At 35.7% G+C, this 15,958-nt stretch overlaps 1 protein-coding gene across 1 annotated transcript in view; it reads right to left on the minus strand.

Moving 5' to 3' along the window:
* Nucleotides 1-15,958, minus strand: part of IPO11 (importin 11) — a 77,823-nt gene that overhangs the window by 37,369 nt on the left and 24,496 nt on the right. Inside the window, exons 13-22 of the mRNA XM_059492746.1 lie at nt 15,292-15,382; nt 14,069-14,116; nt 13,330-13,435; nt 9,268-9,394; nt 7,247-7,280; nt 7,025-7,065; nt 5,854-5,970; nt 4,368-4,481; nt 3,103-3,218; nt 1,565-1,641 (exon numbers count right to left, since the gene is read on the minus strand). Coding sequence (XP_059348729.1) covers nt 1,565-1,641; nt 3,103-3,218; nt 4,368-4,481; nt 5,854-5,970; nt 7,025-7,065; nt 7,247-7,280; nt 9,268-9,394; nt 13,330-13,435; nt 14,069-14,116; nt 15,292-15,382 — 871 coding nt within the window. The remainder of the gene's footprint in view (nt 1-1,564; nt 1,642-3,102; nt 3,219-4,367; nt 4,482-5,853; nt 5,971-7,024; nt 7,066-7,246; nt 7,281-9,267; nt 9,395-13,329; nt 13,436-14,068; nt 14,117-15,291; nt 15,383-15,958) is intronic.

Below are 15,958 nucleotides of genomic sequence, written 5' to 3' on the forward strand. Positions count from 1 at the left end.
CCTGGAAAAATGTGCATCATTTGTAGCAATCAAAATTTTTGACAAACATGACACTCAAAAACAGTTTTTCAGAAATATGCTCAGGAAGTGAAGTAGTACAGAAGCCTATAGGGTGATTACACATCAGCTGGTGTGTTTCACTCCCAAGCCTGATTAAAAAAAAGTTTGAGATAAGCATGTTTGAAGGCTTGTCCTAAGGAAACCCTACCCAGCTTAACTGTACTACTTACTCTACACCAGCATCACGCAGCTTTCATTTTTCAGAATAAACAATTTCTCTTGAGAATGTATTTTTTTTTCCAAAGGAGAGCATCACTATTCTCCAGGATCCATTCATAAAACAAGGAAAACATTATAAGTGTAGAATATTCCAGAGTACCTCTTTTCTAAGAGTATGCCAGGGTTTCCATTTCTACTCATCTCTACTCTCTGAAAAGTATCACATGAGGACTGGGGGGAAAATATCAGTAGCAAACAAATAAGCCACAAATACCGAGTACTTCTAAATTTAAGTCAAGCAGATTAGCAGTGTGATAAACCATGAAAATCACAGCCATTCATGCAGTGCAGGTGTCCTGCAGCAGACACCACCTCTGAGTGACACAGAAAAGAAGGCAGAAGGCGAAGCTGTAGTTATGGATGATCACAACAGTCATCAGGACTCAGCAGACACTGAATTTTAGCAGTAGCTGTGGAGTACTTCACCATAAAGCGACTACTACTAAACAGAGCAGTTTTGTCATTAGAGATCTTGTATACAAGGGGAAATAACAGAAGACATCATAATCCACCTACCTGCCAAGACATAACTTTCTACTGACCAGTAGAAATAGAATAAAATATTAAGTCCTGAAAACAATTATCAATTAAAAAGCTAACTTCTGTAATTCTGTGAACACATTTCTCTTAAAAAATGGAACCATTTTCTGCAGTAGTGTTGAAACCTCAAAAGCACAGCTAAAGATCTAAACACAAACATATTAACAAAAAATTAAACCACTGAATTTTTATACTCCCTTTAATTATGAAGCAAAAGTACTTGAAATATCAGTATTTCCTAAGCATTGAATCCTATTTCTCATTACTAAGTTTATATTTTGCCAGCACTGCATTTCAGTGCTTGACCCAAGTGTTTATAGACATATCTAGGTAGTTTGAAAACATCCTACATTGCTATTAACTGGATAAGGGAAAAGCTAATAACTTTACTCTGGTTGCAAGCAGAACATGCAAATATTCCAGATAATCAGTATCAATAACACTTGGCACATTTGGTGCTCAATTTCAGAAACTTCTTAAAATAACCTCTGAAATTATAAACTTTCTCTGAAATCTGTCTTATCTCTCATGTACAGCAGCTCCAATTTATTAAAAAAGAAGGGTATGTAGATCATAAGTGTTATAAAATATGAGATCATAAGTCAGAAAACAAAAACCTATTCCTCAATTTTTGTTACAATTCTGCAAGCTCCCTTAGTACTTGCAACCACACAAGCATTGCTTAGTGCATGAACAACAAGTAGCAGGGGAAAAAACCCTGAAATTTTATTAGTGAAAGACTTACCAAGAAGGGCAGACATATTCTGAAATATTCTCAGGAGCTCTGGTGTAAGATATGGACTATTCTCCAATGTCACTAACCTAAGAACAGGTCAAACAAAATGTTTAAGATGATGTATAAGTAACATTAAACAATCATTTTGACAGATGTAAATATTTCAACTTTGAGTAACCATCTATGTTATCAACAATGTGTAACAATTATCCTAGAGCATACTTCAAGCAGAGCAATAGTCCTCACAACACACTGATCAGTATAGGCACAGGTCTTGCCAAGGAAGGAAAACAAAGAACAACACCATACTGTGTTTTTATAAAGACAGCATAAGCGCTGAAATGCAACAGTGAGAATGTCTAAGTAGCCAGCCAAGGAACTTGGAGAAGGTGGGTAGAGAGGGATATTTACAGTGCAAGGACAACACATGTTGTGTTCTAAACCTCAAAGGAGAAGCTGTGACAGACCAGCTCACTCATTTATATTTTTTTTAAGTCCGAAATGAGGCATTATCTTACACTGTTTATAACAATTTAAAATTCCTGACATTTGAAAACAGTAGTTATAAATTAAACTTGCATTTAAAGCCGCAGCAACAAACTCCATTTTCTCCTAGATCTTCAGCATGGGATTACCACATTTAAGTAACATGTCTGGTTATGTGAAATATCTTAGTTATTTTCCTGCTCTTGGTTCAAGAAGCCCTCAAAGTCTAACTGTCTCTGCCAGCTCCCCAGATTTCTCTGATGCTCTGAGACATCTTAGAATATCATTCTTCTGCACCAACATCAGAAGAGCAACCTCAAGATCAGCATCATTAAGAAGATATAAAAGTTCTGAACTGATACAGATAAAAGGCCCCAATTCTATATTTTGAGACACTCTTGCACCTTTACTTGCTGCCACCAGCATTATAAATCTCAATTTTGCTGTGTATATAGAACGGAGCATTTGTAGGCTCTTTGTAATTTAAATGCTCATTTATAATTTAGATCAAAGGAATTGCTCACAATTTCAAGACAAACCCTATGTATTCCTATTCTTCAGAATTTGGTCCCCTCTTACAGCATCAGCTGCATCAGAAACAAATAAATCAGGTTCATGGCAAACTGAGCACAGTGTCCCTTCAGTCACCAGACAGTCTGAGATACAGAAAGTAACTTCCACATTTTATCCTTGTAATTATGACATCTCTTCTTGCAGCCAGCTCTGATCCACTGGCTCACTGTTCTCCCTAAGTCAAGCACACCAAATTGTTAAATTAGCTCACAGTGTGAGTCTAGAGTGTGAGTGAGTCTCACACATAGTGAGTCTAGACTTTTTGTCCTGCTACAGAACGGTATCTTCAGTATCAACTGCCTGAAAATGAATAAAAGACAAAACACGACTAAAAATAGCTGAGTATATAAATTTCCTAACCTCCTCTCCTCTGAGAAAAGGTATGATATAGGAGATGTCAAGGTAAGGTAACAAGAACATATCAAATTCAAAGGTTTTTACAACTGTTTTTTCTCCTGGGAATACAAAAATAAAGAAAACATTCTTACCACAGCTGTAAACCATCTTCCAGAAGATAGACATGTGGAGGCTGAGAAACATCTGTACTTAGTTGGATAACTGGAAGTAGAAAAGGGTAGAGATTTTGGCTGTCTGCTCCCAGTCCCTAAAAAAGTAAGTAATGTAAAGTAAGTAAGAAAATCAAAGGTGGAACTTGCTTCCATTTCACATAACAATAAAATAGCCCAATATTCCTAAGCTATCTCTCAACATGTCTTGAGAACTTTTGTTTTTTTAAACAATCCAGTTACCAATAGCCTGCAAAAAGAAAATATAAAGAACATACATTCCTAAAAACATTCACTGGTCGTTCTCTTTCTTGGAGAGGTCAATAGTTTAACAAATACCAGACAACTAAAGGCTGAATGTTTTACAGGTCACGAAAAAAATTACTCTTTGGTTCTCATAATTTACAAAAATATGTGCCATATTCTAATGCGTTTATTTTCATAGCTACCCAAAGATTCACAGGCCGATGACAGTGATTCAGTTTTTAAATGATCCACGAGACTTCTGAACAATAAAGAGTAAACTGGGAACAATTGCCAATCACTGAACAGCATTACAGAGTACTGTAATATTACTATTCAAGAGAGCTGAGGCTAGTGGAATGCTGAGCTTGCATAATTCCTGTATTTTGATAATGGAAAAGTTCAAAATATTTGGTACTTTTAAGTTGCAGCTTCTTTGGGTATTTATCTACTTACTTAAACAAACATGCCTTAAAGGAAAAAGATTTTTCTACAAATCTGTCTCATCTTTTTGTGACTACCTACACCAAGAGATACACCTTTCGTAAAAAAAAAAACCCTAATATTTTAGTCTCCACAGGGGACTAAAAAAGCATTTCTACAGTTTGTTTATGGCAAAAATCTATTTCCTCTTCCTTTAAAGTTACACCACTTTGGAAAGAACCTTTATTTCTCCTTTCATAATATTTCCCTTTCACTTTCTCTCCACTGTTAACCTCAGCAATACCATCCTTTTAAGTCATGCATTTCCACAAGTTCAACCTCATTAAGTCTGTTCCTGTACAGACACTGCAGACACTGTCATAGGAGACTTCTCTTGGTCTCTGCTAGTCCTACTACATTTTTTTAAGACACAGCAGGGGTTGGAGAAGGCAGCATATAGTCTGTATTAAAGAAGTATCCAATAGCACAGATTCTGCAGGCAATATAACCACGTGCTGTTTTATCATCAAAAAACAACTGTAGCAAGTACTGACAATGTTTATGTGACTCAGATTCCTTACCCGGAGGAGATGGATTAGGGTGGTTAGAATGGCACAACGTAGCATATTGTGCTCCTCACTCTGCTTCCATAGCAGTGGTAAATACTGAACCAAACATCCCACATATGGTCGTATCTGAAGTTCAGAACACAAACTGGTTTCTTAATATGTGAAACAAGACTAATAACTTATCCAAAGCATAGCTTCTGAAAAATATAGGAGCTGATTCTGTCTCAGTAAAAACACAGTTTGCTTAAATCTTTTTATAACACTGTATTCTTCATCTGTGGCTAAAGTAACTTCTGACTGCAGAGTAGTCTCAAACAAACATATTACTTATGGTGATATTTGTGCACAGCAAGCAAGCTTATGTAGTAAATAGGTCACAAGAAGTACATAAAGCTTGATACACAGAGGTATTTTCATATTAGTATATTGTTAACTTTGACAGGATTCCTAAGCGGCATTCTTTAAAACCAGAAACAGTCCTAGTTAAAAAAAACCAACAAAACAAAAAACAAAAAACACAAACAACGGAATAACCTCTGGAGTCACTGAGCAGAAGTTGGACTGCGTAACTTTGAGAGCTTTGTCCTAGCTTGTATTATTTTCTATTATGGTCTTCAATACTAAAAGGTTAATCTATTTGTCTTTGAAAGTATTTAATTAGGAATTAACTTAAACACATTCAAGGGGTTTTTTCTCAACTTGTTTTTAATGCTGCATCTCTAAACTGCAGGGAAATCTGCTGTCATGTTGACTTTTTCTTCAAGGGACAATTACGAAAGCTTCATCCGGCTCTCAGACAGGATTACTCATAGAAAGATGAGATAAACTCAAAGACATGCATTATCTCTGTCCTTAATACAGTAACGCTGAAAAAAAATCCCAAACCATACCCACCACAATGGAACCTGAGACAAAAGGAGCCAACTATTCATTGCTTAATTCTGCAAAACCATCTTCTAACTCTTCATGTAAAAGCTGAAGCACATAATTTAACACTAAAGTACTGAGAATCATAATGTGTATTTGAAACCTGTCATGCACTTAAGGAAAGTAGAGGCAATGCTGACCCATATCAGTATCAACAAGAAATTACAAATTTAACTGCACACTCCCTACGAGTGCAAAGCATTTTTCCCCAAAAATACCTTTTTTAATATGTAAGATAGATTAAAATATTTGCTTAGATATAAGACAATTAGAATAAATCACAAATAAAAGAATAAAATTGCAAGAAATGCCACAAGATGCAAAACTCCTTCAATACTCTAAAAGCTGATTCAATACAAAAAATACATTATTTGCATAACTTGAGGAAATTAGGTTAATATTTTACACAAAAGATAAATGAGAATTGAGAAGAGGACCAAGTAATGCCAACAGTGCAGGCATCTCTGACAACAACAACCAGTCTATTAATTGATGACATTTTCCTTCCACAACAAGTCCTCCTCCATGTTCTTAGGATAAAGCTAAAACTGAAACATATATTAAAATATACCTGCATATTGACTCTTTCAATCACACAGGACAGAACATGAAGAACATGCATTTTGGTGTCACATTGAGTTACTTCCTGAAGTAGTTGAAAGAGCAGTGTAAACATGGACTCCAGGTACTAAAAGAAAAATAAAGAACCACAGATTAGACTATCAAAAATATAACTGGTCACATGAAATGGTACTTTTCCCATATGCTTAAAACTCTAACATGTAAACTTTGAAAACCCTTAAAAAGTGTGGAAAAATATTACTCTTTCACTTGCAAAAAAGCACACTACCCAATCCCTGACTAAGCAAGGTAAAAAAATTCAGATCTACCCCTACATACCAGTTCAAACATGAATTGTTTGAACATACACCATTTCAAGTTTTGGTAAGTGTAAATGTGGTTTCACAGGTAAAACAGGCTGTCTCTCCAGAAGGAGCACTTTATTAGAGTCAAACCAAAAGTAGTCTTCCAGTTTTTGCGCCAGTAAATAAAAGTTAAATATTGAACCAAAAAAGACATCTTAGAAAATTCCAGTGTTTACAGTCTAGAGGCACTCTGCATTTTGGTTTGTTTGCTCTCAAGAGAGTTGAGATTAACATGGAAGTCAAAATGAAATGAGGAAACACATCCGCTAGATTTGAGTGACCAAAATAAAACTTTGGCATACTTATCTCGTTCCACTTTTTACTAACTGACAACAATAATGACTATGGTAAAGAACACAAACACAGGAGAACTAGAAAGTGGTGCCTTTTAAAGGCACTACTGTAACCACACACTTGTATTTAATATTTTTAAGAAGCAGGAGGTTGGAAAGTACTGCGTGAAGCAAGCATGTAGAAGAGCCACAGAGTTGTGTAGATGTATTTCTTAGATACAATTTTAATATATTCTTATCATAAAGAAACTTACTATCTGGCAACACTTGGTATATAAAGCACTAAACACACTGCTAAAAAGTTGTAATAGCATAATACTAAAATCTACACATTAGCAACTTTAACAGCAACAGTATGAGTATATATTTGGGTCTGTGAAGACTGAACATACAATACAAACATGCACACACATCAATTATTAAATAACATAGTTCAAAATAAAATTGGAAAATATATTTTCCTGCTTTTCTCTATATATTTCTCTATGTATTCATACTCTTCAGAATATGTAAATGCTCTTACTGGTAAGAACTGGTCAGTTCTGAACTCAAAGTCATCTACTGGTAAACAAACATTAAGGAAAAATAATACAGACTGAAGATAGATACCAAGACTCAAATGAGCAAATATTTCATGGATACTCAAAAAACATAATGTAAAGAATTTGGTAGTAAGCTTAAAATTGGTTGTTTTCCAGTAATTCAGAATTAAGAACTAATCAAACAGCTTTGCAAATAAGGATATTTAACTTCAGTGTCGTAGCTGTCTCAATACGGACCTAAAAGACAAAAGTCAAGAAGCATCATACATACGTCCATTAAACATTTTGATTACCCAGAGAGTACCTGACAATATCAAATCACTTTAGGTTTTGGAAATGGAATCACTCTGTGTTCTATCATCCTCTAAGAAATGTAGTGAGTTCATTTTCATTCACTTTCATTTGAGTATCCTTTACATTTTATTTGTCATTGCTCAAGTGGTAGAAATTGAAAAAACTACTCAGGCATAACGTTCAAGGACAAGACGTAATTAAACAAGAAGATATCTACTCAGACTATGATAAAAACTCTTGCAATAGAGGAGGAATTTTACATGGAATTATCTCACAGCTTGCTGTCAACCAAGAAGCACAGAAACTAATAAGCTCAACAAGTTAGACTGTTCTTCCTGTAGATGCTTAGAAATGCCTTGGAAAGCAATAAATAAGAACAGCTGACACAAACACACTCTGGTCTGCTAAAACAAACACACTCTGGTCTGCTAAAGCTGTCTTTAGGAATCACAGAAATTATAATTATGACTGGCAATTGCTACTTTAAATGTATTTACCAAACCAGCAAAGTTTACTTATTGGTTGTTTGTTTTTTTTTAATGGGCTGGTAGCCCAGTTTTTAAAAACAAAAACAAAATAAACAATGGCAAAACCAGCATCTCGACTTCATCTCACCTGCTGGTAAACTGAAGTTGTAGCTTAAAACTACAGATTTGTACTCAACAGTTTAGCAAACAATGCCATTTATCATATCCTGTTAGCAGGTATCTTTAAAGCCTAAATAACCATAGAATCACAGAATCATTATGGATGTAAAAGACCTTTAAGATCATCTAGCCCAACCACCAAACCAGCACCACCATCAATAAACCATATCCCCAGCTGCTATATCCACACATTATTGAACATTTCCAGGTGACTCCACCTGTTCCAATGCTTGACAACTCTTTCAGTGAAGAAATTTTTCCTTATGTCCAACCTGAACCTCACTTGGTGCAGCTCAAGGCAAATTCTTCTTGCCCTGTCACCAGTTGCCTGGGAGAAGAGACCAACACACCTGGCCACAAGCTCCTTCTCAGGGAGTGATAAGGTCATCCCTGAGCCTCCTTGTCTCACACCCCCAGATCTCTCAAGCACTCTTCACAGCACTTGTGCCCCAGAGCCTGCCCCAGCTCCACTGCCCTTCTCTGGGCTCTCTCCAGCCCCTCAGGGCCTTTCCTGCAGTGAGGGCCCAGCCCTGGACACAGCACTGGAGGTGTGGCCTCAGCAGGGCCCAGCACAGGGGGACAATCCCTGCCCTGGCCCTGCTGGCCACAGCATTGCTGATCCAGGCCAGGATGCCATTGGCCTTCTTGGCCCCCTGGGCACAGCCTGGCTCATGTTCAGCTGCTGTCACCAGCACCCCCAGGTCCCTTCCAGCCACTCTGCCCCAGCCTGTGGAGCTGCCTGGGGTTGTTGTGACCCAAGGGCAGGACCCAGCGCTGGGCCTTGTGGAACCTCTCACCATTGGCCTCAGCCATGATCCAGCCTGCCCAGATCCCTCTGCAGAGCCTCCCTGCCCTCCAGCAGATCTGCACTCCCACCCAGCTTGGTGTGATCTGCAAACTCACTTCATCAATGCTGTATACTAAAGTTACTAGTCAAAGAATAACTCAGTTCTAGCTACATTAGTTCATAAATCACTGTAAGACATTTTGTCATTTTATTCCTATAAAACAAAAAGTTTGTTGCTCTTGGAATTAATTTTCCCACCAAGTCATCACTTATTGAACATTCAGGCCTCATTTAATGTATTTGACATTACTGTTCAGTATCTCCACAATTAAACATCAGCACATCTTCCCAATTATTTACCTTCTGCAAGACACAACAGACTTTAAAGGCATGACATCATGAAATTCTCTATCAAGTGTGCACAAAGTGAGGTATTTCTGTTTCATCTGTGATTACAACAAATGTGTAGTCCAAAAGATTAGCTATTTATACTTACCACTAAGTCACGGTCTTGAAGTAAGTTACGAATGGCTTCATATAAAATAGGTCTCAAGTCTGATTGGAATTTTACAGGAATCCACTGTCCAATCAGCCATATTACTCGTCGGCGTATTGGTTTATACCTTTAAAAGTAGGAGGAAAAAAATTGCACTTGTTAACTCATTACACTAGTTGTTATAGAGTACTCTGATGAAAAAGAAATCCAAGAATCATGATGAAAATGTTATTGCCCAAAACAATTAAAACACTTAATTGTTCAATATCAACTTCAGTGCAAAAACTGAACTCTCCATTAAAATTCTTCACAAAAAGGCTCAGGAAAAATCAGCTTAGTCTGAAAAAGATAAGTTTCATCCTAAATGACTGAATCTTGAATGTTTCTCCCTAGGGATGCAGTTCATTCTACATGCAGCACACCAATTAAAAAAATAAAAATAAATGTTACACTTATTACTGCAGTCATGGTATCTACTGCTTTCACTACAGTTCCCAGCAATTCCCTTGATATCCTGTTTATGCTCAAAAATTTTAAGTCAGATACAATTTAAAAATGCAAACTTAAGGACTGCACTACAGCAACTGTCAGAGTAGTTCACTTCATCAGTCTAAAACTATTCTAAGAACAGACATTACCTAATCTTGCACTAGTGCCACAACAAGGGCACAAATCAAACAGCTTTAGAGTCGATGGGAAGAACAAACCAGAACAATGATAGAGAAAAGCATTTCACAGAGCTAATATTTTTCTCCACTGATGGAATAACTCATATTTATATATTTAACTTACAGATGTATAAAGAAAGACAAACCATATTTACAGAATTTTAACTAATATATGATTATCATAAATGTGGTTTTCACTTGAAGAATTACTCCCTTGTAAGCCATCAAAAAGACATTTAAACTGAAGTTATTGAGGTTTCTCTACGTTTAGTAAGTGTGTTTTATTAAGCATTCCCATAACTATAAGACTATAAACAAAAAACATCTTCAGAGAACATGAAAGTTGTGGAAATGGCATATATAAAGTAATTCATTAGACTGGAACACATATCTAATATGGAGTAACAGTCCAGTGTTGCTTTATGTTTACTGAGTGGCAGTGAAGCATAAATAACACATACCGAAGCATGACTTACACAAAAGACTGCCTTATTAATGCACCCTTAGTTTTGTTCAAGAAGCTGTGATGATACAACTTTTTTTACTCTTAGAAGGCCCATATCTGACACCTAATCTTGCAAACATCAGAGTATTTTAAAAACTAAGTGATTTTATTGAGATTTTTATATATATCTGTATTTTTTTATATATAGACCAATATCACAAAGAAAAGTTTTAAATTACATGATCTAAGTACATAACTGAGTGCTGACAGCAAAGATTTTCAGGTCTGGTCGTAGATACTATACTTTTAATACATATATCCTACCTCTGCATATCTATATTATTCCTCTCTCTCTACATGGTAGAGAAAATACAACATGTTTTTGAGATTTTTTTGGGGTAGGTGTGTGTTTGGGTTTTGTCTGGGTTGAGTTTTGTTTGGGTTTTTTTGGAGGTTTTTTGTGGGTTTGTTTTTTAATACTGAAGTTTCTCATAGGTGCTCATTTTTGAGGTCCTATTTTTTCTACATTCACTATTTCTGGGAAAAGCTTAGCTGTTTTTTTAGCTTTTTTTTCCAGAAGATTAGCTTTTACAAAAAGAGCACACAGTGACTGAATATAGGTCCACCACTAAGCCTGGTGGACCTACAGCTCACATAGGAAAACTATGGCCATCTCTGCTGCATTAGTCATAAGACAGTACCTTTAAGCAGTCTGGACTGCATCAGGTTGTCCAAGTCAGAAGTACTTTACTTTCTCTCTCAGGAGGAAATATTGCTTTACAAGTGAGTAATTGCAACAAAAAAATGTATTCAGTAACATACTTTCATGTTATGGAAAAGTTTCTCATTAATCAGCACAAAGCATCATTGCAAGTGATAAATCTGGCAGTGCACTATTTCTAAAAATCTTTTAGAACTTTTTTTTTTAATTCCATATTTCTTCTATTACTGTGGTCATGGTTGATGGGCTTACTATCAAGGGGTAATGAAACATTCAGAGAAAACAAAACATTGCAAACTCCACACTCACTGCTGACAACACATAGGTTTGTGTTTCCAAACATCAACCAGTTCTGAACAAGCACACAAGAAACCATGGGACATTCTGTGGGACAGCAGAGGATGCTCTCCAACCCACTCTATCTGAACTGCATATGTATTCCCAAAGCTGCTGTTGAAGCAGTACTCCATTGAACCCACAAACACTGCCTTCCCTTATTGCCATGGTGGTCTCCTATGACGAAGGCAGTAAAAGCAGTTAAAGTAAACAGGGTTTCAAAATTCCAGACAACTTCTACTGCAATTCTACTACAACTTCTTCTACTTTTGTCCCCACAGGAACTTACTTCATTCTGGGATATCTCAAATGCCAACCAAACGGTTAAATCAGGTGTCTTCCTGACTGTATACAACTGTATCAACAACAAAAAGCTTATCAGTTTCACTTATGCTAGATGGGTGAATACCATAAAAATGCCATAGCCAGCACAGGCTTCTAAGATCATGGCAGCTTTATTTGGAGACTGCTGCTGGAGGAGCACAACAGCAAATGAACAATCTTACACAAGATCTCCCATTTTTTCCTGCTCTTCTGACATTTAGCCTAATCATTAGAGTACTTGGCAATTTGAAAATAGTAAGTAAATCTTAGTAAAAAAAAACAGTCTAATGAGAAGAAGAATAAAAGCATGAGGAGACAGCAAGTAAACAACTGTGGCAATCATTCTTTGACACTAACATAAAGTTATACATCCAAAAATAAGTAATTAATTGTTTCAAAGTTTATTGTAGTAGAAAAAAGCAATTTAAGTTCCACTCTACAGGAAACTGAACTCTCTTTGTAAAAAGAGCATTTAGAAATAAAAAACCCGACTAGTGACTCATTATGGAAAATCATTTACAATTTATAGTAGCTCCTAAGGGTATAAGGAAACAAATTAGTTTATGTTTCACATAAAAATTGCCACTGGTAAGATGAATTGCAAATGTAGAAGAAAAACATAGTAACAGTCTTCAAAAGGACATTCAGGTCACTGCTGATGACTGTGTTGAGAAAAATAGGACATACTTATTTAGAGTCAACGGCTGATTTGAACTTGTCTGATAAGGATTAGCATGCACAATAGTGGTCATTGTCCTTCCCCTAGGGAGTAAGCTTCAGGGAAAGGGAGGAACAGTGTCTTCCAGATAGTTACAAAGAGTGACAGCTCAGTCTGTACTGAGATGACAAAAACGATCTAAAACGATCTTTCAAAATACCCCATGATATCCACTGAACAATAGAGGTACTGCTGTGAAGGCCATCCAAGTGAGGGTGACCTTGGTGAGAAGGAAACACCACAGCAGATGGACTGCATAAAACTCTTCATGCAGAAGAAGGTGCAATCATCCACACTTTACAACACAACCCAAACCATTATTTCCCCTCTTTATTGCAGTAAAATTAACTGATCAGAATTACTGATCAGTTTTAATTTCAATTTAATTTTTCTTCTCTTTAATTTTAAATTTTCAATTTAAACTTAAAGAGAAGAACAAATCACTATCTTGGCTAAACTACCATTTTACAGGGATGATTTCCACAGACTTCATTTGAACTCTGCTGCCTAGAAGTCTCTGGAGGCCTAAATATCATTTTTTAAACAAGCAAAGGTGATTATCCTGAGAAGGTTTAGTCAACTCTAATGTATGCAAGAAGACAGACAATGTACTTCTACAGAACCCTGAAATATTCACCACACAGTAATTTAAATAAGAACTATCAAGAACACTGTCACTTCTGTGACTGCTATCAGTTATCTGCAGGCATTTCATACCTCTCCTCATTTAGTGGATATGTTTCAAGCTGAGTATTTTGCAGCTTGGCAATTTTTAGGCATTATATCTTATCAGACTTGTATCAATCGTCTATATTTAAATGATGAAGGCATAACAAATCAAAGTGTTTACCTGTCATGAGAAACCTGTAGTTCTGCTAATAGTTGATTTTTAAACCATTGATCAAAATCCACACTATCAAATAGTTCATAGGCAGCCAGTCCAACCGCATTATACACTGGGGAAAAATGATAGTTATGCATATTGTTTACTTCAATGTTAACTTTTTAATATTGAATAATCAGGTTAATATTCAGACCACATTTTCATAACCTGAACATAATAAAGAAAACAAAACCAAAGCCTATCTTTCTAAAGAAAGTTTTATCAGATCATGATGAAAGGAACTCTGGTGCAAATTATTAGTAAAAGAAAGACACTACAGAAGAAAGGTTAGATTCTAAAAAAAAATAGAAGTCAAAAGAACAATGAGGATCTTATTCTATCATCAAGGACAGTTCCATAAGAAACAATTATTTTCTTTTGCCATAAAATCTCCTCACTTGTAAAATGGACAAAGTATCTCTATTTTCTTCAGAAAATATTGAAGGTCATTTACTTGGCACAGCAGAAAGAACAGGACAGTAAAGGAGATTGCTTATTTCAGAAAAAAACCAAAAAGCAGTGTATTTTTACATAAACATTTTCAAAAGTGAAAACCAACATCAATGAAAGGAGAATTAGGATTTAGGTCCCACTTTCCAAATGACTTTAAAAAAATCTTACAAATTCTTCATGCATTTTTTAAGAAGTAAAACACATACACGAAAGTGGCTCTGTTACTTCAAAGATAAAGTAAAATTTAATTTACCAGCATCTTTAATCAGTATAGCATTGGTATTTTCCACGTTGGTAGATCCTACAAGCCAAAGTTAAAATAAATAAAGTGTCACTAAAACAAGGAATGCAAGCAACTTGGCAGTTCAGTTTTGATACTCTGTTCAGTGACTACATCAAAATTTCTGCTTTCACACCCTATTTTTGACTTACTTCTCTGGAGACAAACTTACTTCTTTGGAGACAAACATTTTTAATAACACAACATACATATAAGTCAGAAGGGAGTATTTTAAATGAAAAGACTCAAAACCTGCAAATTGCAGACAACTGTCAATCACATAGTACCACATCCAAAAAGGTCATAGACCTAGCTCCCTGATATTTTATATATGTGTGCCTAAAACTAAATATTTTGTGAAGGCATCCTAAAACCTACGCACAAAGTACTTTATGAACAGATTTTGTGAAGGCAGAAACCACTCTCAGAAAATGATTATTTATTTTATTTTAATAGAATGTAATGATCCTTTCTGATAAGCTCAAATACAAAATACTGTAACTCAACTAAGACAGCTGGGGGAAACAAACTGAGCTGAACTGACAGGGGAAAAAAAAGTCACTCCCACTTATTATCTTTCCTGGCCATTATAAAACTTAGTTTGGGGGCAAAGAATCATAAGGTAAAACAAAGAAAATATTAATCACTCATCAACTTATGAATAATTTAGTCTTCATACAAAAAACCCCTAAATTTTTCAAGCAGATTCTTCAGATTTGGAAAGTCATCTAGACTCTAAAAAATGACAGCTTAACCTAAAGTTTTTCTTTTAAAATTTTTTCTCCCTCCAAGATTTTAGCAGAGACAAAGCATGAACTACCTTGCAACATTTGAACAGGAAGTTCCCAACTATTAACAACCCAAAGAATTCATTAAGCTTGCGAGTAGATCACTGCTAAGAAAGCCTGAAACCTCTTAAAATTAGAAATGCCACAACATTTGTCAATTATCTAGAATAGTTACTATAAAAACAAAGACCCTTTAGGACTTCCTCCTCCTGGATACACAATGCATTCTGTTATGGTAGGTTTAGAAATAATTTTGGAATATTAACATGTACTTTCAAAAATACAGACAGAACGCACTATAAAAAATTAGATGTTACAAGGTCAAATAGTTTAATAGTTGACAAGAGTATGTTATGAATGTAAACAATTATACATTTTATACTTCTCTTATTTTTTTCCATAACTTACCTTGTAGACTGTGAACCATTTCCAAAAGAACTGGGGTAAGAGTCTGATTATATTCATGAAAAATATCAATAAAAAGGACTTCCATGCATGGCTGAAAAATTAAAAGATCTGGTTAGAATCTATCAAAATAAAGGCAAGTAAAATACATTTTATGCTAAAATTTTAAGTGCTGAATACCTCACGCTGAAAGTCACAATTTAGAACACAACAGTAGCAAAATTAATATTGTAAGAAATACCACTTTTTTTCTACTATACTTTGTGCTTAACTCTAGCATGAGTTTGATGGCTGTATCTGTATCAACCAGTTCTGTGGCAGAAGAACGGTCAATCTGCGGAGTGAAACAGCTGTTGCTGTGCCGCCAGTGACCACACTGCAGGTATGTCCCAGGTTCTTGGTGTATTGGCTTAGTGGCTCTAGGCCAGGGACTTGGTCTGAACACCATTCTACGACCAGAACATATTATGTGCACTATGCTAGGTTTTTTAGTTTTAAAATAAAAGTGATCCAGCAAAGAAGTTTTGAGATCTCCTGCAAAGCAAATCACAGCAATTACAATTGGGAGATACAGTACGACAGCATATTTCTGATCTGAACACTAAATTAACTAATAAAATAATTAATTAATGAATTTAATTAACTAATAAAGATGCACCTGCAACTTCCT

Source organism: Ammospiza nelsoni, chromosome Z (genome assembly GCF_027579445.1).
Source record: "Ammospiza nelsoni isolate bAmmNel1 chromosome Z, bAmmNel1.pri, whole genome shotgun sequence".
Taxonomy (NCBI): domain Eukaryota; kingdom Metazoa; phylum Chordata; class Aves; order Passeriformes; family Passerellidae; genus Ammospiza; species Ammospiza nelsoni.